The sequence below is a fragment of the Chlorocebus sabaeus genome, chromosome 29, assembly GCF_047675955.1.
Source record: "Chlorocebus sabaeus isolate Y175 chromosome 29, mChlSab1.0.hap1, whole genome shotgun sequence".
Lineage (NCBI taxonomy): Eukaryota > Metazoa > Chordata > Mammalia > Primates > Cercopithecidae > Chlorocebus > Chlorocebus sabaeus.
The window spans coordinates 16513622-16536058 of NC_132932.1; the positions used below are offsets into that span (position 1 = coordinate 16513622).

A 22437-nucleotide genomic window follows, 5' to 3' on the forward strand; every position below is an offset into this window, starting at 1 on the left:
ATGAGGTCATTCTCTGAGAGAAATTAAAAAGTTATGGACAGATACCTAGGTTGTAGTTACATGGTATGTTCATTCTGAAAATTCATTAAACTATGCCTTTGTCATTTGTACGCTTTTCTGTTACGTTTTATTAAAAGTTAAAAGGTTCTATAGAGAAGTAAGCTTAGGGCTTTTTAAAAAATTTTTTAAGTTGTAAACACGTAAATTAAATTTATTCATAGGAAGGTGTTTTGTAGGCTAAATAACTCTGAACAAAAAAATTAAAAAGGGAAAGTGTTTCCAAGTTAATGTTAGCTGAAATTAAAACACAGCCATGTTAACCCTGTAATAATGAAAACTTCTTTGTACATGTATTCATTGAGGACATAGTATTGTAAGTAGTTGGTTTTTTTTTTTTTTTTTTTTTTTGAGACGGAGTCTCACTCTGTCGCCCAGGCTGGAGTGCAGTGGCCGGATCTCAGCTCACTGCAAGCTCCGCCTCCCGGGTTCACGCCATTCTCCTGCCTCAGCCTCCGGAGTAGCTGGGACTACAGGCGCCCGCCATCTCGCCCGGCTAGTTTTTTGTATTTTTTTTAGTAGAGACGGGGTTTCACCAGGTTAGCCAGAATGGTCTCAATCTCCTGACCTCGTGATCCGCCCGTCTCGGCCTCCCAAAGTGCTGGGATTACAGGCTTGAGCCACCGCGCCCGGCCTAGTAGTTGGTTTTTTAAATTTGTTATTTTATGGAATTTTTTTCTTTCTTTTTTTTTTTTTTTTTTTTTAAGAGACTCTCACTCTGTCACTCAGGCTGGAGTGCAGTGGTGCAATCTCTGCTTACTGCAGCCTCCACCTCAAGCAATTCTCGTTCAAGCTATTCACATGCCTCAGCCTCCCAAGTAGCTGGGACTATAGGCTTCTGCCACCACATCCGGATAATTTGGATAATTTTTGTATTTTTAGTAGAGATGGGTTCTTGTTAGCCAGGCTGATCTTGAACTGTTGGCCTCAAGTGATCCGCCTGCCTTGGCCTCTCAAAGTGCTGAGATTGTAAGTATGAGCCACCATGCCCCACCATAAATTAGCATCTTACAAAGGGGGAAAGAGCCACATGTGTCTGCTGGTTGTGTTGCTATCCTGAAAACAAGGTTTTCCTGTCCTAGATTATTCCCTCTGTATCGCGATAAGTAGGGTGATCAGCTAATGCTGGAGACAAAAGGTGGGTGGTTTTTTTTTGAGATTTGTCATAAAGTAAATAGTATTGTGACAGCCGCCTTTACTTTCAGATGTGACATTGATAAAGCTGTGAATATGTTTCTATTTCTCTTCTTTATCTATTTCTCCTTGTTTCCTAGGTTTTTGTGGAAACTCTGGATAAGTGTTTCGAAAATGTGTGTGAATTGGATTTGATCTTCCATATGGATAAGGTACATTCTCTTGCAGTTCTCTTCCAAACTAGGGTTACCAGAAAACCAAGAGCCTTGGGCATCTCTAGCTACCTCTACACCTTCATTTTGTTTCTTGTTTTTTTTACTCTTAAGATAGTCCTAGAACCTGTTTTATTTAATAGGTTTAATAGTTTGGGTTTTGTTTTGTTTTTGCTAAGATCTATTAACAGTTTTAACGTGCATAAGATTATTACTAGGCCTATATCATGGTTCATCTGTTCACAGACTGACTTCTTGATATAGGAGAATGATGTCACTGGCTACTTGGCCAAAGGTGAGATAGTTTTATGTTGATTATAAAATTAGTTTCCTAGTCATAGGCCAGTGACAATGAAACTTTGGAATAATCATGACGCAGAGGCTTTGACTTAGATAGTAAAATTTATATCTTTCCTAAAAAGTAATATAGTGACTAAGAGATCTGTAATGTAATTCAAGGTCAGGTGATATTCTGTAGGAAGGCAGACTATCAGAGGCAGAATTAAAATGGCCCCAAGCAGGTGTTCTCAAATTTGTTTTGCTAGGATAACTGTGACATGGCTTGTGTGATCTTGGCTCACTGCAATCTCTGCCTCCCATGTTCAAGCCTCTCCTGTCTCAGCCTCCCAAGTAGCTGGAACTACAGGTGCCTGCCACCATGCCCGGCTAATTTTTGTATGTTTAGTGGAGATGGGGTTTCACCATATCTGTCGGGCTGGTCTCCAACTCCTGACCTCAGGTGATCCACCCACCTCAGTCTCCCAAAGTGCTGGGATTACAGGCGTGAGTGAGCCACCGCGCCCAGCCTCCTAGGTAACTTTGAAAGTCAACATTTGTTGTTTTGTATTTTACCTTCTTTGCTCCGTGTTTTTTGTAAGAATCACCCATTTTGTTACATGTAGCCTTAGGTAGTTTAATTTCATTGCTACATAGGATTTCATTATATGATTTTATCCATTCTATGACTGATGGAATTAGATTGTTTTGAGTTTGGAGCTTTTATGAAATATGTTTATTAAATATCAGCATCCTAATGCAGAAACATGATGGAACCCTGTTCCTTGTTTAGATATTTAACTTGGGACTCCCTGACAACCTTATGGGGCTTCCAGTATTTACTGATGATTTTGAGTCAGCCTCCCTTTCATGTGAAAGGATTGTATACTTTTTGGAAACTTCAGAGATCTCTTAGCACCCTTTCTTTGCAAGCACTTAGAGTTGTTTTGTGCTTTTCATGTGTTAAAGATCTGCTGTTTTGCAACTTCTATCAAGGAGAGCCATAGCTCAAATGTAGTTCCCTTTTGTACTGGAGGGACTAGAGTCCCTTTCAAGTATTAAAGAGACTTGAAAATATAGGGGGAATGGAGAGGTGCCTTCTGTAGGCCTTATTGTTATTATTTTAAAATAATATTGTTAAATACAGGCCGGATGTGGTGGCTCACACCTGTAATCCCAGCACTTTGGGAGGCCGAGGCGGGCAGATCACTTCAGGTCAGCAGTTCAAGACCAGCCTGGGCAACATGGCAAAACCTTGTCTCTACTGAAAGTACAAAAATTAGCCAGGCCTGATGGTACACGCCTGTAATCCCAGCTATTCAGGAGAACCGCTTGAACCCAGGAGGTGGAGGTTGCAGTGAGCTGAGGTCGCGCCATTGCAGTCCAGCCTGGGCGACAGAGCGAGACTGTGTCTCAAAAAAAAAAAAACCAAATTATTAAATGCAAGATGTTACTTTCAGAGTTACCACCTGGTTTGCAAAGTGCGTTCTTTGAAGATGCCACCTGTTGCTCACCAGGCTGCAGATGAATTTCTTAACATCTCAGGTGTCGATTCAGGGATTCAGAGATATATTTTACTAGGAAAGGGGGAGTTTTCAAAGCAAGAGAAGAGCCCATGGAGAGGTATATTGAGGTGTCTCTGCTGGAATGACTTCGTATCACCCCCCTCCTTTAATGCTGTCTTTTTTATCAGGCACCTATGAGAGTAGCTTTACTAGTGGAGAGATCAGCAGAATGCTTAGACACCACGAAATCTGTATTTGTGTGCCAGCTGCTTATAGATGTTGTCTGAGGGCTGGGCACGGTGGCTCACGCCTGTAATCCCAGCACTTTGGGAGGCCTGAGGTTGGGAGTTCAAGACGAGTCTGACCAACATGGAGAAACCCTGTCTCTTCTACAAATGCAAAATTAGCCGGGCGTGGTGGCGCATGCCTGTAATTCCGACAGGAGAATCACCTAAACCTGGGAGGCAGAGTTTGCAGGGGGCCGAGATCGTGCCATTGCACTTCAGTCTGGGCAACAAGAGCAAAACTCAATCTCAAAAAAAAAAAGGAAGTTGTCTGGGAACGCCAGCTGCCCAACACCTGGAAACTTAGGGATCTGTGGGATAATATACACCTGGAGAAGACAGTGGCAGGCCCTGCGGGAAATTGTGCTTGGGTGCAGCCCCTCTCACTGGGAGAAGGGGTAGCCTCCCAACCCCCCGGTCTAAGCTAGTTCATTGTCTAGGCAACCTGGAGTATGCCTCCACAGTGACTTTTTTTTTTTTTTTTGAGACAGAGTCTCGCCCTGTTGCCCAGGCCGGAGTACAGTTGTGCGATCACAATCTCACTGCAATCTCTGCCTCCCATGTTCAAGCCTCTCCTGTCTCAGCCTCCCAAGTAGCTGGGATTACAGGTGCCTGCCACGAAGCCCAGCTAATTTTTGTATGTTTAGTGGAGATGGGGTTTCACCATATCTGTCGGGCTGGTCTCCAACTCCTGACCTCAGGTGATCCACCCACCTCAGTCTCCCAAAGTGCTGGGATTACAGGCGTGAGTGAGCCACCGCGCCCAGCCTCCTAGGTAACTTTGAAAGTCAACATTTGTTGTTTTGTATTTTACCTTCTTTGCTCCGTGTTTTTTGTAAGAATCACCCATTTTGTTACATGTAGCCTTAGGTAGTTTAATTTCATTGCTACATAGGATTTCATTATATGATTTTATCCATTCTATGACTAATGGAATTGGATTGTTTTGAGTTTGGAGCTTTTATGAAATATATTGTCGTGAATATTCTTGAAAATAGATGCTATTGTACATTTTTGTACATTTTCTTGAAACATCTATTTCTCTTAATAGTGCAATTCCTGGGTCATAGATGAGGCCTCTAGAAGGAAGAAACAGGGGACCACAAAGGCACCAGCAGGCCTGCAGCACTGGCAGAAGTCGTCTGAGGCTCAAGGCCTCCGGACTGTAGGCCATAGTATCTGCTACTTTGTTAGATAATGCCAAACTTGCCAGAGTGATTGTATCAATTTATACTTCCACCAATGGGGGGGTGAGTGTTCCCTTTGCTACATATGCTCACCAAAAGTTTATATTCTCAGTGTGGTAATCATTAGAACTGATAACTAAATATTTACAGTTCTTTCCCCTTCAGGACACATGGTAAAATTACACTTCTATGCCTTCCTGAAGTTAGGTGTAGCCATGTGACTTGCTTTAGCCATTGAAGTGTGAATGGAAGTGCCATGTGTCACTTCTAGGCAAAACTTAGGAGCCAGTGCTAATATATATAATAATGGAATGTGTGTGTATGTGTGTGTATGTGTGTGTGTGTGTATATATATATAAATTCTTTTGTGGAAGCATGGATACACAGCCTCCCACGGCCTGGGTCCCTAACTGAGGATGAGGTAGAGCACTGTCCCCAAGTGGACCCACAGTGGATGTGTGTATAGTATGAGAGAAATAAACTTGTTACTTTAAGCCATGAAATGTTAAAATTGTTACTGTGGCTTAACCAAGCCTGTCCTGACTGACAGATATAGAACTTAATTTTTATCAGGCTAGTAGGTATGTACTGGCATTTCATTGTCATTCTAATTGCATTTCTCATGAAGATGAGCATCTTTTCTTGTTTATTGGCTATTAGGAGGTCCTCTCTAGTGAAATGTTTATTCAGGGCCTTTGTTCTTCTGTGAGGTTGTCAGCCTGTGTTTTAAAAATGTATTTGTAAGGGCTGGGCACGGTGGCTCATGCCTGTAATCCCAGCACTTTGGGAGGCCAAGGCGAGCGAATCACCTTAGATCAGGAGTTTGAGAACAGCCTGGACAACATGGTGAAACCTTGTCTCTACTAAAAATACAAAATTTAGCTGGGCATGGTGGTGCACCTGTAGTCCCAGCTACTTGAGAGGCTGAGGCAGGAAAATCACTTGAACCTGGCAGCCGAGATCACACCACTGCACTCCAACCTGGGTGACAGAGCAGGACTCCATCTCAAAAAAAAAAAAAAATGTGTTGGTAGAAGTTGTATTGAATAGAAGTAGTGACAGTAGGCATCTGCTCTGATTCCTGGTTTCAAAGGGAAGCTTTCATCCTGTCACCATGAAGTACAGTATTTGCTATAGGTTTTTTTGGTAAAGATGATCAGGTTAAGGATGTTTCTTCCTTTCTCTTCCTACTAAGCATTTTTAATCACAAAAGGATGTTAAAATTTATCAAAAGCCTTTTTTCTAGTTCCTGAGGTAATCATGAGTTTTTTGCATCATCATTCTAATACTGCTTTGTAAACATCTACAAGGATGCCCTCTAAAGCAATAAAGTAATTCCACTTCCAGCCATTTTATTGGACATGTCTTTTAGAAGGAAATAAAAGGCCATAAAAATGTCGTTCTGCCTCATGTCTTATCTTCAGATAAGTTCCATAAAGTATTTTGCTGCCACTGCAAATTTCTTTTACAGTTTATGAAACTGTTTATTTTTGTTGTTCATGCGGTATTAGGAAATAAAATAACTGTTCATATCTCCTGAGATTTTTGAAAACTAGTGATGCAAGGAATCAGAATCCTACCCTATTCAGCTTTAGAATGCCTGAGGCTTCCAACAGGTGGCTTCCTTTTCATAGGATTTCAAGCTTATCTTTGCTGTCATAGAGAGCAGTTGCTAATTCAAGTATAGCTTCTTTCTATTGATAATAAAAAATGATCAGGCAAAAGCCTTGTCCTAAGACAATAGGAACATCACCTTGAACTCTGTTATTTTTGACTAAAGAATCTCTTCACCTTGAGGTCAGAAACTCTCATCAGTTCCTAGGTCTTTAAGATCTGCATTAGATAGTCATGGATAGACCGGGCGAGGTGGCTCAAGCCTATAATCCCAGCACTTTGGGAGGCTGAGACGGGCAGATCACGAGGTCAGGAGATCGAGACCATCCTGGCTAACATCCTGGCTAACACGGTGAAACCCCATCTCTACTAAAAAATACAAAAAACTAGCCGGGCGAGGTGGCGGGTGCCTGGAGTCCCAGCTACTCGGGAGAATGGCGTGAACCCTGGAGGCAGAGCTTGCAGTGAGCTGAGATCCGGCCACTGCACTCCAGCCTGGGGACAGAGTGAGACTCCATCTCAAAAAAAAAAATAGTCATGAATAGATACCCCACCACCTTAAGCAGATGTGGCCAGAGTAGTAGGCCTGTGTAAAGACTAGACATAACTGACTTCCTCGGCTCTGACAAGTTGTTTATTCCTAATCTTGTGATTTCTTGTTTAACCTCCTAAGTTGTTTTTGTATACTGTCTTTATCACTGCTTCTCTCTTTTTCACCTCTTCTCTCTCCTTTTCTTCCTGTGTTAAAGGAGGGTTTATTTCATTCCATTTCTAGAGCCAGGTTCTCTTTCTGTCTCTCCCCCACACACACCATAATGTCACTTCTTGAACCGGTCTGTAAGGTGTCCTTAGTGTTTGTTCTTCTGTGTCTACAGATCCCCAGAATGCCCCAGTCTCAGAGAGAATATAGCCCTTCCCATGGCTCTACTGCCCCCCTAACTGTAGTTCCATTTCCATTGTTCTCATGCAAGGTGAACTTGAATTAGTGAGTGATTTATGCCCAGTCTTTAATTCTACTTTCTCTGTTCTCTTTCTAGAGTCCCATAGCCTGGTTTTCACTCCTACCCAAAATTCACTGATGATTTCCCAATTTTCAAATCCTATAGTCGTTTCCTAGTCATCACTTTCTTTCTTGTTTCTGCAGTATCTGATGCTGTTAACTGTTCAATGGAGCACTCTCTTAATCTTTTTCTACCTTTATTTCTGTAATATAGAACCCTCTTGATTTTTCTCCTATTCTCTTCCCACTCTATTAGGAAATTACGTTGTCAGTCATCTCTTACCTCTCTCTTCTCCCTCATATTTCTAGCATAAATCTCATCCATTTTTCATGTTCTAGGTCTTAAAGCAAAACTTGGGTATTAAAAAAAAAAACATTTTTCATGCTCAAACTATTGTCTATGTAGGTAATTCCCAAATTGGTCATTACCAATTACCATACATCTAGTCTTGATGTATGGCTTGAGTCCTATTCCTGTATTTCCAACAGCCTGAAGGCATTTCTCGCTAATGTCATTCTCACATCTAAATTTCTTCTTCCCAGTTATCCAGAGCCAGCTTCAGCATATGTCTTCTGAAAACCATTTCTCCCTGCAGCTTCCCTTTTCCAGGAGTGTTAGTACCATCCTCTGTCATCTACGTTCAAAACCTTTTCTCCTTCTTCCTCGCTCCCAAGATCCAGTCAATCACTAAACCTGTTGCTTTTTTCTGTAATGTCCTTCTTTATATCTTGTTCTTAGATTCATCAACTATTAACATTCGGCATACTTGCTTTTATCTCTATATACATATATACTTTTTTCCTGAACCATTTGAGAGTTAGTTGCAGACATCATAACTTTTCATCCCTAAATATGTCAATAGACGTCTCCTAAGAACAAGAATATTATTATATAATATGTTGTATACAATTCTCTAATGATGCACAACACAATTAACATAGTTGGGAAATTTAACATTAATAAATACTGTGTTCCAATATATAGTTCATATTTAAGTTTCCCCAATTGTCCCAGAAATGTCCTTTAGATCTTTTTTTAAATCCCAGTTTCAGTTATGAGTCAAACATTGTCTTTAGTTATCATATCTCTTGCTTGTTTCTGGCAGGTTTTCTAACCTTATTCTCTCTTCCTTCTTGTTGAAGTTGGTTTTTCTAGTGTACTTCTTAGACTAGCCTTGACTCCTTGGCCAGACATCAAGGCTGTCCACAATTTGTCTCCATCCTATCTTGGCCTTACTTCCATAACTATTTGCCACTTTCTGCTCCAGCCACAGTAGTCCACTCTTACTTTGTAATTGCTGCCTCAACTCTCTGCCTAAATTGTGTTTTCATGTACTAAATACTGCCTGTCATTCAAATGCAGCTCAAATCCTACCACCCTAAAGCTTGTCCTCATGGTCTAGCCTATTGTGATCTTTTTGAACCATGTGTAGTATTATTTTTATCCTTCTGTGACCTTTATTTATATACCTTTCTATGTTTTCCCTGCTTGATCAGACTACCTTATCTTTGTCTTCCTCACTGAATCTAGTGTGGTACCTTTTACTGACTGGGGTAGTCTTCAGGTGAGTGTCACTAAAGAGTTCCCAGGACTCTAGTCTCATAAGGTTGTTCATGATTTAAACTGTTGGAGGCTGGAGTAAGGTCTGATTTCATATTCTCTGGGGTAGACCATCAGCTCTCCTGGCTGTGCTATTTAGAGCCTAGGGCACTTGGTTCCCTTTTGCTTTCAGAAATTCCTAAACACAGCTCAACATCATGACTGAGTTGGGTGTTGGTGTTAATTATGGTGAATTGAATTTTTGTTCAAAGAAAACTGTGTGGGTGACCTAATATTCTGATCTACCAGTATCTAGTAGCAAAGCTGGATTTAGAATTCAATTGGGCTTTCAAGATTTGGTCATCAGAGTCACAAATCAATGGCTATGTCAAGGGAATTTATCCAGCTTTTTTTTTTTTTTTTAATAGATTTCAATTTGCAGTGGGAAACATATGCTTCTGAATGGTGCTGAATCCAAGAAAACCTCATAGTATGGAATTTTAAATCTCTGCTAAGCATAGGCTACTAAAATGGAAAAATGCTGAGGGTTCAAAATTGGACTTGTGAACACTAAGATGAAAGAATCATAAGCAGTAATATTGGGTTATGTTTGCCAGATGTCCCTTCTGTGAACAGAGCTTGTGATAACAAAGCTCATTAATACCCGCCACACCCTGTGACGTTGAAGCAGGTGTCCTGACTGCAGGTCTCCAGGAATGGAGGGACAAGTGAGGGACATACAGTTTGTGTTTTTGATGATGAAAGAGGAGCTATTTGGTCTAGAAGAATAAGATATTCTGTTTGAGTTTTAGTTCTTGTAAAAGGTGTGAGTTAACACACTTGACTATCCCTGGCTGCCTCTATTTCTATATCTGGATGTGCCAAAGAGAGAAGAAGGGAGCTGAGGCCAGCCTTGGGTTCCATTGCATCTGTAAAGCCCTTCTTTACTGATGCTTGGTAGGTAAGAATTTTGTGGCAGAATTTTTTTTTTTTGGCTTAAGTAATAAAGAAATATATTATCTTACATACAGAAAGGCCAGTTGAAGGGCAGAGTTAAACCGTGGTTAAGACAGTTTTATCTGCAGTTTCACTTTCTGTAGTTCCAGTTATGCACAGTCAACCATGGTCCAAAAATATTAAATGGAAAATTCCAGAAATAAACACTATGTTTTAAATTGCATGCCATTCTGAGCAGCATGATGAAATGTTGCTCTGTCCTGCTCCAAGATGGGAATCATCCCCTCATCCATTGTATCCATGCAATGTACACTAGCTGCCCATTGCTTACTTAGTAGCCATCTTGACTGTCACAGTGTCGCAGTGCTTGTGTTCAGGTAACCTTTATTTTACTTCATAATGGCCCCAAAGTGCAAGAGTAGTGATGCTGGCATATTGTCATAATTGTTTTTATTATTAGTTATCATTGTTAATCTCTTACTGTGCCTGATTTACAAATTAGACTTTATCTTAGGTATGTGTGTATGGGAAAAAAACATCGCATCCACTGGGGGTCTTAGGACATATCCTAGGCAGGTAAGGGGGGACGACTGTACTTTCTATGTGTTAACTTCAATTCTTAGTGTTGGCTGTAGAATATTTTTTTCAGAGGCCAAAATCTTATTCCCTCAGGGTAGCATGAAGACAGAGATCGGCCGGGCATGGTGGTTCACGCCTGTAATCCCACCACTTTGGGAGGCCGAGGCAGGTGAATCATGAGGTCAGGAGATCAAGACCAACCTGGCTAACACAGTGAAACCCTGTCTCTATTAAAAAATACAAAAAATTAGCCGGGCATGGTGGTGGGTGCCTGTAGTCCCAGCTATTCAGGAGGCTGAGGCAGGAGAATGACATGAACCCAGGAGGCAGAGCTTGCAGTGAGCCGAGATTGTGCCACTGCACTCCAGCCTGGGTGACAGAGCGAGACTCCATCGCAAAAAAAGAAAAAAAAAAGACAGAGATCAGCAATAATGATTTTTCAAATTTTTTAAATCCCTGTAATTTGTTTAGAAAAAAAAAGAAAGAAGGGCTGGGCGCGGTGGCTCACACTTGTAATCCCAGCACTTTGGGAGGTCGAGGTGGGTGGATCACCTGAGGTCAGGAGTTCAAGACCAGCCTGGCCAACATGGTGAAACCCCATCTCTACTAAAAATACAAAAATTACCCGACCTCTAATCCCAGCTACTCAGGAGGTGTGAGGCAGGAGAATTACTTGAACCTGGGAAGTGGAGGTTACAGTGAGCCGAGGTCATGCCCCTGCACACCAGCCTGGGTGACAGAGCAGGACTTCATCTCAAAAAAAAAATAAAAGAAAAAGAAAGAAAGAGAGAAAGAAAAGAAGGAAGGAAAGGAAGGAAGGAAAGGAAGAAAGAACACTTAGGCTGGTTGTGGAGGCTCACGACTGTAATCCCCAGCACTTTGGGAGACTGAGGCAAGAGGATCGCTTGAGCCCAGGAGTGTGAGATCAGCCTGAGCAACAAGTGAGACCCCATCTCTTTAAGTAAAAAGGGGGGAAAAAAAAGAAAAGAAAAAAACAAAGATTGTTCCAGACTATACTTAATATCTGCTGCCATATACGCACTCACTTTCCTTACTTGAACTTTGGACTGCCTCAGTGCACAATCTCATTGATTACCTGCTGCTTCAAGTTTGGTGTGTTAGTCATTCCTTATTACTGGTTAGTGGAATAACAGTGTACACAAAACAACACAATTTGACCTTTAGAGATATCCCTTTGATATCTAGCCTTTTTCAGTAAAACCTAGTGTTTGTCAAGGTTGTAGTCAGTAAGCAAAGCTTATTACCCATGGTATCACTTGGATATGTTGCAGATAAAATAAATTGTATTTGCTTTGGTTGCTGATTTACAGGCACCCTGAAAGGCTGGAATTGAGATTCAATTCTACTGTTCTTGCTATTATTCCTTATATTGCAGAAGAGGATTGGCCTACTCTATGATAGAAGCAGAATTTTTTTTTTTTTTTTTTTTTTTTTTTTTTTTTTTTTGAAACAGAGTTTCACTCTTGTTACCCAGGCTGGAGTGCAGTGGCGTGATCTTGGCTCACCGCAACCTCCACCTCCTGGGTGGAGGCAGCAATTCTCCTGCCTTAGCCTCCCGAGTAGCTGGGATTATAGGGATGCGCCACCAAGCCCGGCTAGTTTTGTATTTTTTTTAGTAGAGATGGAGTTTCTCTGTGTTGGTCAGGCTGGTCTCAAACTCCCAACCTCAGGTGATCCGCCTGCCTCCGCCTCCCAAAGTGCTGGGATTACAGGTGTGAGCCGCTGCACCCGGCAAAGCAGAATTTCTTGATTCGTAAGTAAGAGCCCTTTTCCAGGCTTGGTTTTTGTATCAATCAAGGTAGGCTAGGTAATGCATTACTCCAAAATCCCGATGACTTATGACAACCAGGATTATTTTTCACTTGTGCTGTGTGGCCATTGTGGTGTCTCTGCTCACTGTAATTCCTCTGAGGTCCAGGCTAATGGAAATCTCCTCAACATATGCTTCTACCTGGGCGGTGTGTGTGCCAGCTCTTGAAGTGGCACATCCCTGTACACTCACATTTCAGTGATCAAAGTCAGTCACATGCCCCCACCCAACGGACTGGGAAGTGCTACTATTATGTGCCCAAGAGAGAGGAGAACCTGAACTAGTTGAATATTACCAATGATGACCATGGTTTCTCCATGTATTTTCTTAGAGGAAAAGCTGACATTTGATTTATTATCACTTTGTAGAAGGGAAGCTAGAAATTAAAGTTACAGAAAAATAGAGGAGTGCTCTAATAAGAAGGAAATGTGGTTGAATCTTAGGAAAGGTATTCCACATAGCAGCTTTTCAATTTCTCTAACTGATTATTTGGTATTTATATCTTCTGTACTTCCCAAATGAATTTAAGGTGACTTAAAATAAAATTTCTTAACAGAATAAGTGGCTTTTATATGTGGGAGGCAAGTGTCTACTTCCTTAGAGGCTTTCTGCAAATCATTCATTTTACTTTGGCTCTCTGACGTTGATGAAGTACCGATGTCTGTTGAGAGTGTTTTTGTCTTTTCTCTGATTACCAAACAGCAACCATTTATGAAGCATTCACTAGGAAAAAGACAGTGTGCTAAATATAGAGATACAAAGATATAAAAGTCAAATTTTCTACCTGTAAGAAGCTCATAAGCTAGGCGTGGTGGCTCACACCTGTAATCCCAGCACTTTGGGAAGCCGAGATGGATGGGTCACTTGAGGTCAGGAGTTCGAGACCAGACTGACCAACATGGTGAAACCCCGTCTCTACTAAAAATACAAAAATTAGCCAAACATGGTGACACATGCCTGTAATCCCAGCTATTTAGGAGGCTGAGGCACAAGAATTGCTTGAACCCAGGAGGCGGAGGTTGCAGTGAGCCCAGATTGCACCACTGCACTCCAGCCTGGGTGAGAGAGTGAGGCTGTCTCAAACAAAAACAAAAACAAAAACAGGAGCTTATAGTTGAAGTAAATAGATGGATCATACAGAGACATCCCTTGGTCTTGGAGTCAACGGCATATTTTTGGAAAACACTCTGTAAGTTGAGTGTAATTTTTCAGTGGGCATGATGTTCATATTAGGGAGTTCTCATCCTGTACTGCTTTTCATAGAAGTGACCGTAAGCACTGTCTTAGTCAAATATGTATATATCTGCAGGTTGCATTTTATAACACTAAATTGCATATAAATTATTTATACAGAATAATACAGTACCTAATCATAAGCTCTTTCATTTAATGATATTTGATCAAAAGTAGAGAACAAAGAATGGGACTTTGAAGTAATAGCTGTCTCTGAGGCTGGGCTCTGAAACAGACTAGCAGAGTAGATGGTAACCCATCTGCAGCTTTCAGCTGAGCATCTGTGGCCCTAGATACAGAAGCATGGCAGGCAGCCTCCTGACTGAGTGCAGTGTACAGCTCTTGAGCTGTGCCGAGTGTGTAACAACATAGGCAAGGCTGGCCTGGCACCGCAGGTATGACTTGCCTTAAGCCAGATAGCTGGGGGAAAAAACGCTGGCAATTTGGGGTAGAAGATCAATGCCAAGTGAGAAGAGCAATGAAGACTGTATAAATTCCTGAGTAAGAAATTATCAGGCCAGGTGTGACTCACACCTCTAATCCCAACACTTTGAGAGGCCAAGGCAGGTGGACCACCTGAGGTCAGGAGTTTGAGAGCAGCCTGGACAACATGGTGAAACCCTATCTCTACTAAAAATATAAAAATTAGCCAGGTGTGGTGGTGGGCACCTGTAATCCCAGCTATTCAGGAGGGTGAGGCAGGAGAATCGCTTGAACCCAGAGGGCAGAGGTTGTAGTGAGCCAAGATCTCGCCATTGCACTCTAGCCTGAGCAACAAGAGTGAAACTCTGTCACAAATAATAATAATAAAAAAAAGAAGACGACGAAGAAGAAAAAAGAAATTATCAAGGGAGGAGTAGTCATAGGAAGGGAAGTTAATGTTGAAAAACTGGGCAGCTGCCAAGTACAAGGCATTGTGCTAGGTACTTTATTCTCAGTAATCTTCTATAAAGTAGATGGTAGCATTCCTGTGTAACAGATGAGGAAGCTGAAACTCAGGCTAAAGTGCCTGAAACTTTAAAACCCATGTTCTTTCTACTAAACCACAGAATTTGAGAATTTAAAAGCATAAATAATGTGATAGATATAGATAGATATAAAAATTTATAGAATTTATTGATTTTTTGTTTTCAAAACCAGAAGTCTAAGAGTCAAGACAATAGGAACAAAGGCTGGGGGCTGTGGGAGATTTGGAACTATGCATAAGCTCCATCCAGACCAAGGGTCTGCCAGAGGAGGCACTGTTTACATTTTGGGCAGTGCAATTTTTATTTGAATTGCTGGTATTTAGTGTCCTTAGCCCCTTCTACTAAATGCTGGTAGGGTGTCTACCTGATACATTTCCAAATGCCTTCTGAATGGGAGCAGTACTTTCCTAGATCAAGAGCATGGGGTTAGAATACGGAGTATGTATAAGAGATCATGAAGTTTGAAGTAGACAGTGATCCAGTTGAGAACTTTGTCCTCTGTATTGCTAAATCTGATGGACACTTTCCAGTGCCCTTCACCAAGCAATTTTAACACTTCCTTATTTTTAAAATAGTCTTTGTTCTTAGTTTCTATGATACACATTTACTGGTTTTTTGGGTTTTTTTTCTACCTTTCTGGCCACTCTCTCTGGCCCACTGGGCTTCTTACCTCTTAAATGGCCATTCTTCTCTTTTCTTTGAGACATTATCTTCTTAGGAAATCTCTCACAATCCCATGACTTCATTTATCTGTCTGTTGGTGACTCCTCAGTTGCTGTCCAAACTCACTCTACTTTAAAGATGGTATGTCCAAAGCAGAACCTCCAGCTCCTGCATCTTCACACTGACAGTTTTTTTTGTTTTTTTGTTTTTGAGACAGAGTCTCACTCTGTCGCCCAGACTGGAGTGCAGTGGCTCGATCTCGGCTCACCACAACCTCCACCTCCCAGATTGAAGCGATTCTCTTGCCTCAACCTCCCAGGTAGCTGAGATTACAGGTGCATGCCACCACGCCTGCCTAATTTTTTGTATTTTTAGTAGAGACAGGGTTTTATTGTGTTAGCCAGGATGGTCTCAATCTCCTGACCTCATGATCCACCCGCCTCAGTCTCCCAAAATGCTGGGATTACAGGCATGAGCTATAGCGTCTGGCTTTTTTTTTTGAGAAGGAGTCTCACTCTGTTGCCAGGCTGGAGTGCAGTGGCATGATCTTGGCTCACCGCAACCTCTGCCTCCCGAGTTCAAGCGATTCTCCTGCCTCAGCCCCCCGAGTAGCTGGGGCTACAGGTGCGTGCCACCACATCCAGCTAATTTTTTGTATTTTTAGTAGAGACCGGGTTTCACCATGTTAGCCAGGATGGTCTTGATCTCCTCACCTCCTGATCCACCTGCCTCGGCCTCCCAAAGTGCTGGGATTACAGGCATGAGCCACCACGCCCCGCCTTTTCTTTTCTTTTTTTTTTTTCTTTTTTTTTTCTTTTGAAACAGATCTTATTGTGTCGCCCAGGCTGGAGTTCAGTGGCACGATCTCGGCTCACTGCAACCTCCGCCTCCTGGCTGCAAGTGATTCTCCTGCCTCAGCTTCCTGAGTAGCTGGGATTACAGGCACGTGCCACCACACCCAACTAATTTTTGTATTTTTAGTAGAGACTGGGTTTCACCATGTTGGCCAGGCTGGTCTTGAACTCCTGACCTCAGGTGATCTACCCGCCTCGGCCTCCCAAAGTGCTGGGATTATAGGTGTGAGCCACCATGTCTGACCCACACTGACAATTCTGACTCACCCTTTGAAAAAGTCAGCCCTCAAAATGCCTTTCCTGGCACTCCCCTCCTGCCCATAGACTGAAATAGATATACTTGTCTTGTTTGCCCAGCACCTTTGACTAGTTTTGCCACTGCATCTGACACAGGGTGTTGTTTTCTCCTGTTTGCATGGATAAGGGCACAAACTCCAGAACCTGTGTGTCTGAGCTTAAATCTTGACTTTGCCGCATAAGAGCCGAATGACTTGTGCCTTAGAAGCTTTTGTGTGAGGCTGAGCGCAGTGGCTCACATCTGTAATCCAACCACTTTGGGAGGCCGGGGCAGGCGGATCACTTGAGCTGAGGAGCTGGAGACCAACCTGGGCAACGTTACAAAACCCCATCTCTACAAAAAACACCAAAATTAGCTGGGAATGATGGCACATACCTGTAGTCCCAACTACTCAGACAACTGAGATGGGAGGATGGCTTGAACCTGGGAGGTCAAGGCTGCAGTGAGCTGAGATCGTGCCACTGTGTTCTAACCTGCGCAACAAAGCCAGACCCTGTGTCAAAAAAAAAAAAGAAAAGAAAAGAAACTTGTGTGTGATAGCACCTTGCTTATGTGGTAGCTGTGACTATTAAAAATATGTAAAGTACTTAGAACTGTGCCTACACAAAGTATTTCATTATTTTGTTTGTTTGTTTCCCCCACCAGATAGTATTAAGAAAGTAGGGATCAGATTGTCTTGTTCACTACTGTATTTTCCATTTTTAGCACAATAGTTGGCACACATTTGTTAATTAATTACTGTAGAATTCATATATTCACCCACTATTCTAGGTGGGAATTCATATATCCACCCATATTCTGGGGAAACAGTTAATAAAACATTCCTGTCTTCTTGAATCTTACCTCTAACGGGGAGACAAAATAAAACATAGGTGGTGATAAGTGCAGGGGAGAAGATACAGCAGGGTAGGGGCTGGGTAGATGTGGCTTGATAATTTATATAGGGTAGTCAGAGAAATGTTTGATAAGATAGCATTTGAATAGAAACTGGAAGGAAGTGAGAGAAGTAAGAGGGAAGCCAATAATAATCCTGAAAGGAACAATCCCAAATATTGAAATCTGGAAAGATCAAAATTCCTAAAGTCTAATGTCCTGAAAATCACAATCCAGAAAAATCAAAATCCTGAATTACAATTCTGGAAAAAGTAATTTAAAGAGTTCTTTAAGCCAGGTGCAGTGGTTCATGCCTGTAATCCCAGCACTTTGAAAGGCTGAGGCGGGAGGATCACTTGAGCCCTGGAGTTGGAAACAACAAGCCTGGGCAACATAGTGAGACCCCCCCCATGTCTACAAAAAAGTAAAAAATATTAGCCAGGCATGGTGATGCATGTCTGTAGTCCCAGTTACTCCAGAGGCTGAGGTGGGGTGATCGTTTGAGCCTGGGAGGTTGAGACTGCGTTGAGCCATGATTGTGTCACTGCACTCCAGCCTAGGTGACAAAGCAAGACCCTGTCTCAAAAAAAAAGGCTGGGCGCAGTGGCTCATACCTGTAATCCCAGCGCTTTGGGGGAGACCAAGGCAGGCAGATCACCTGAGATCAGGAGTTCAAGACCAGCCTGTCCAACGTGGTGAAACCCCATCATCTCTACTAAAAATACCAAAATTAGCCGGCCATAGTGGCAGGTGCCTGTAATCCCAGCTACTTGGGAGGCTAAGGCAGGAGAATTGCTTGAACCCAGGAGGCGGAGGTTGCAATGAGCAGAGATTGCGCATTGCACTCCAGCATGGGCGACAAGAGCAAGACTTCATCTCAAAAAAAAAAAAAAAATGAAAAGAAAAAAGGGACAGGTCTGGCTATGTTGGCCAGAGTGGTCTTGAACTCCTGAACTCAAACAATCCTCCTGCCTCGGCCTTCCAAAGTGCTGGGATTACAGGTATGAGCCACCGTGCCCAGCCCCAGCCCAGTTTTTACCTTTGATGAAGCTTTCTCTGAAATTCAGTATTGTAGTTCTCCAAACTGTTTGTCTTCTTGCTCATGCTCTCATGTTTTTAATTCTAATTGTTTCTAGTAGATTGTAAACTCCTTTGGAATAGTGTCAGTGTATAATACTTTGTTGGTTATCCAAACAGTACAGGACAGTCAGAATTGATTAGTTGAAGTGAAATAGATATGTGTCCCAATTTTGTGAGTTTCTTTTTCTTTTCTTTTCTTTTTTTTTTTTAGACAGAGTCTCACTCTGTTGCCCAGGCTGGAGTACACTGGCACAATCTTGGCTCACTGCAACCTCCGCCTCCCGGGTTCAAGTGATTTCCAGCTAATGTTTGTATTTTTAGTAGAGACAGGGTTTCACCATGTTGTCCAGGCTGGTCTCAAACTCCTGACCTCAGGTGATCCGCCCACCTCGGCCTCCCAAAGTGCAAGGATTACAGACATGAGCCACCGTGCCTGGCCTTTTCTTTGTTTTTTTTTTTTTTGAGACAGAGTCTTGGTCTGTTGCCCAGGCTATAATGCAATGGCACGATCTCAGCTCATTGCAATCTCTGCTTCTGAGCGCCTTCCACTTCAGCCTTCCAAATAGCTGGGACTACAGGCGTGCACTACCATGCCTGGGTAATTTTTTTTTATTTTTTGTAGAAATGAGGTTTCTCCATGTTGCCCAGGCTGGTCTTGGACTCCTGGGCTCAAGTGATCCGCCCATCTCAGCTTCCCAAAGTGTTGGGATTACAGGCATGAGCCATCTTACCCAGCCTGTTTTTTTATTTTCAAGGCATACTTTTCAGGTATATTATCTGAATAGCACAGCTAGAGGCCCCCCCGTTTTTTTTTTTCTTTTTTAATTTTGCGACAGAATCTGGCTCTGTTCCCCAGGCTGGAGTGCAGTGGCTCAATCTTGGCTCACTGTAACCTCTGCCTCCTGGGTTTAAGCAATTCTCATGCCTCAGCCTCCTGAGTAGCTGGGACTACAGGTGCGCACCATCACGCCCGGCTAATTTTTTTTTTTTGGGACAGAGTCTCACTCTGTCATCCAGGCTGGAGTGCGGTGGTGCAATCTCGGCTCACTGCAACCTCTGCCTCCTAGGTTCAAGTAATTCTCCTGCTTCAGCCTTCTGAGTAGCTGGGATTATAGGTGCACACCACCATGCCCGGCTAATTTTTTGTGTTTTTTTAGTAGACAGGGTTGCACCATCTTGGCCAGGCTGGTCTTGAACTCCTGACCTCGTGATCTGCCCACCTCGGCCTCCCAAAGTGCTGGGATTACAGGTGTGAGCCATTGCACCCAGCCAAGGCCCATTTTTTAAAACCAGATTCTAATTAGACCTTGCCTCTGAAGGTTATGACTTGTGCATACTGGCTAGTTTCAGGGTGGGCTCACTTTTCACTTTGCCTTTGCTCCCTTGGGAGATAACCTCTGGGTGCACTCAGGAGGAACTAGGAACCCTATGTTCCTCAAGTGGGATTCTGCATGAAGTGCTTTTGTGGGCTTCTGACTCTACCAGATTCTAACTGTGTAATTTATGCAACCCTCTTAAAGACCTCGTTGTGCCTCAGTTTTATTCAGTTGTAAAACAGGGATGATATCACATTTCATTGATTCTTAGACTCACTTTTTGAGTACCATTTATAATTTTAACATCAAATCAAGATTTTTCTTATAATCAATGGTATGTCATTTTTCTTTTTTAGTAGCACATAAAATGGTATGTTTTACAATCAGTGAAGTCTTAGATTTGATATAATACAGTAATATCTACCATTCAATTACTTGAGGATTGGAGTTAGTGAATAATTTCTTAGTTCAATAAATGGTGAATTTGTCTTTATTTTTACTTTTTCCTACTAGTCTCTCTGCCTCCTATATTGTGCCTTAAAACTATCCTTTACACACGTTCCTAATGATATATATCTATCTATATATATATAGATTTTTTTTTTTTTTTTTGAGATGGAGTCTCGCTCTGTTGTCCAGGCTGGAGTGCAGTGGCCGGATCTCAGCTCACTGCAAGCTTCGCCTCCCGGGTTTATGCCATTCTCCTGCCTCAGCCTCCCAAGTAGCTGGGACTACAGGCGCCCGCCACCTCGCCCAGCTAGTTTTTTGTGTTTTTTAGTAGAGACGGGTTTCACCGTGTTCTCCAGGATGGTCTCGATCTCCTGACCTCGTGATCCGCCTGTCTCGGCCTCCCAAAGTGCTGGGATTACAGGCTTGAGCCACCGCGCCCGGCCGATATATTTAAAAATGTATTTTTTACTAACTGTCTTGCTGATGTATACCCCTAACTGCAGCGATTCTTGAGGAGGAGAAGGACATGCCTCACTCCCCTCCGCCACCTTCCTCAGAGCCTTATGATAGTTCAGTGACACTAAGTGATTGAGGGAAGTATGTTATTTAGTGAATTTTCATGATTTTTTTTTAAAGTTGGGGACCACTGCCAAAAGGGTGAAGCCATAGCCCCTTCTCATGTACAAAGACCTCCGTGAGCATGCCCAGCCTGCCTCTCTAGCCTTACCTCTTGCTTTGAACTTTACGCTCCAGTGATACTGAACTATTTTTGTAACTTGTGTTTAGGGCTGTTACAACTTTGGAAGTCTTTGATCCAGCATGTAAAGGGCGAGCGGGTGGAGTGGGGCGCAGGGCTATTCCATGGGCAGCGATTTAGAAGGAGCAGGGAACTGTGGGGATGGAGATAGTCTCCTTAGAAACAGGTTTATGAGATCTAGGCGTGGCATTTGAACTTTTTTTTTTTTTTTTTTTTTAATGGCCAAATTGTGCTTCACTTATCTGCCTGCCTATGTGGTTGCCTTAGGCAGAGTGATAGAATCTCAGGGTAGAGAGCAGGGACTTATTCTCTGTTGCTCCAGAGGACACAGGTAGGATTGGGGGTGGAAATTATTTGATGCTTGTTGTAGCTCAGTACAGTTAAAAACTCTCTGACAGTTGTTGCTGCTCAACAGCCCACTGAGCAGCTTGGAAACAGTAGTGAGCTCTCTTCATGGAGGCGAAGGATCTGTCACCAGAGTGAAGGATCTATACTGTTGCAGGAGCCAAAGAACAGAATCCTGCACTGGGAAAGAGGTTGGTCAAGATGACTTTGATTATAACTACCAAATTAACCAACACCCATCAAGTACTTACTAAGAACCAGGCACATAATAGATAGCCAAGTGCTTTATATACAGTGTCTCATTTATTTCCTACATCATCTTTTTTAATCTTTAGAATAAGCCTGGCAGCCAAGAACTCTGGTTCTCCCCATTTTACAGATGAAGAAACTGAGGTTTATTGGTAGGAAGCCTCAGTTTCTCTAAGATCACACAGCTGGTAAGTGATAGAGCCAGATTCAGATCCTGTACTCTGATTCTGGACCTGCTCCCTCTACACTCTGCAATGCTGCCTGTAGTGTTCCTGCCTGCTTTGACATCCTAAATATGGGGAAATGTGTTTGTGTCATGTTTTGTTAGCAGATAAGCAACCAACGAAGGATAAAATTCAAAAGGACAAGGTTTGAATCTTTTTCTATACTTAGCACTGTGCTTGGCGTTTGGGATCAGCAGTACAAACAGGTAGTAGCCAAAGGAGGATGAAACACTGGGCTAGAAAGAAAAAGTCCTGCTAGAACATTAAAAAAAAAAAGATTTCACAGAGAACCCTGACTCATAATAGGAATTCATTTTTTTAAAAAGGAAGTAATATGTAGTGAGTATACTTTACTGTAGTCAACTGTATATACTCAAAGAGCATAAAACATGAAGCCAGTGAGTGAGTGATCCTTTTATTAATTATAAAAGAAGATGAGCTGGGTGTGGTGGCTCATGCCTGTCATCCCAGCACTTTGGGAGGCCAAGTTGGGCAGATCACAAGTTTAGGAGTTCGAAATCAGCCTGACCAACATAGAGAAACCCCATCTCTACTAAAAATAGAAAAATTAGCCAGGCGCGGTGGCACATGCCTGTAATCCTAGTTACTCAGGAGGCTGAGGCAGGAGAATTGCTTGAACCCGGGAGGCGGAGGTTGCAATGAACTGAGATCGCACCACTACAATCCAGCCTGGGCGACAGAGCGAGAATCTGTCTCAAAAAAAAAAAGATGATGAATTAGTAGAGCATGAAGAATAATTAATGAGTTGCTAGGTAATTTGCCATTCCCTCTGCCTGGATGCCTTTTCCTCCAATTGCCAGTTAGTCTTAAGGTCACCCTTCTCTGAAATAACATAGCACTTTGTACTTGGGTCATAGTATTTATCACAGACTTCCTTTTATTATAGTTAATTCTCTGCATGTTTAATCTTTCTTACTTGATTCTAAACCC

At 42.4% G+C, this 22437-nt stretch overlaps 1 protein-coding gene across 6 annotated transcripts in view; it reads left to right on the forward strand.

The window, feature by feature from the left end:
• The window catches only part of LOC103231163 (AP-3 complex subunit sigma-2), an 84112-nt gene that overhangs the window by 46100 nt on the left and 15575 nt on the right, over positions 1-22437 (forward strand). For 3 of the 6 annotated variants that reach the window (XM_037987691.2, XM_037987689.2, XM_007990386.3), the window contains one exon: positions 1332-1403. The exons of 2 other annotated variants lie outside the window; for them this stretch is intronic. Coding sequence is in view for 3 of the 4 variants with exons in the window: in XM_037987689.2 (XP_037843617.2) it covers positions 1332-1403 (72 nt within the window). In the remaining variant the exon portion in view is untranslated. Of the gene's footprint in view, positions 1-1331; positions 1404-4519; positions 6055-22437 lie in introns of those variants that run through there. One more of the 6 variants, XM_007990384.3, reaches the window with a different exon arrangement.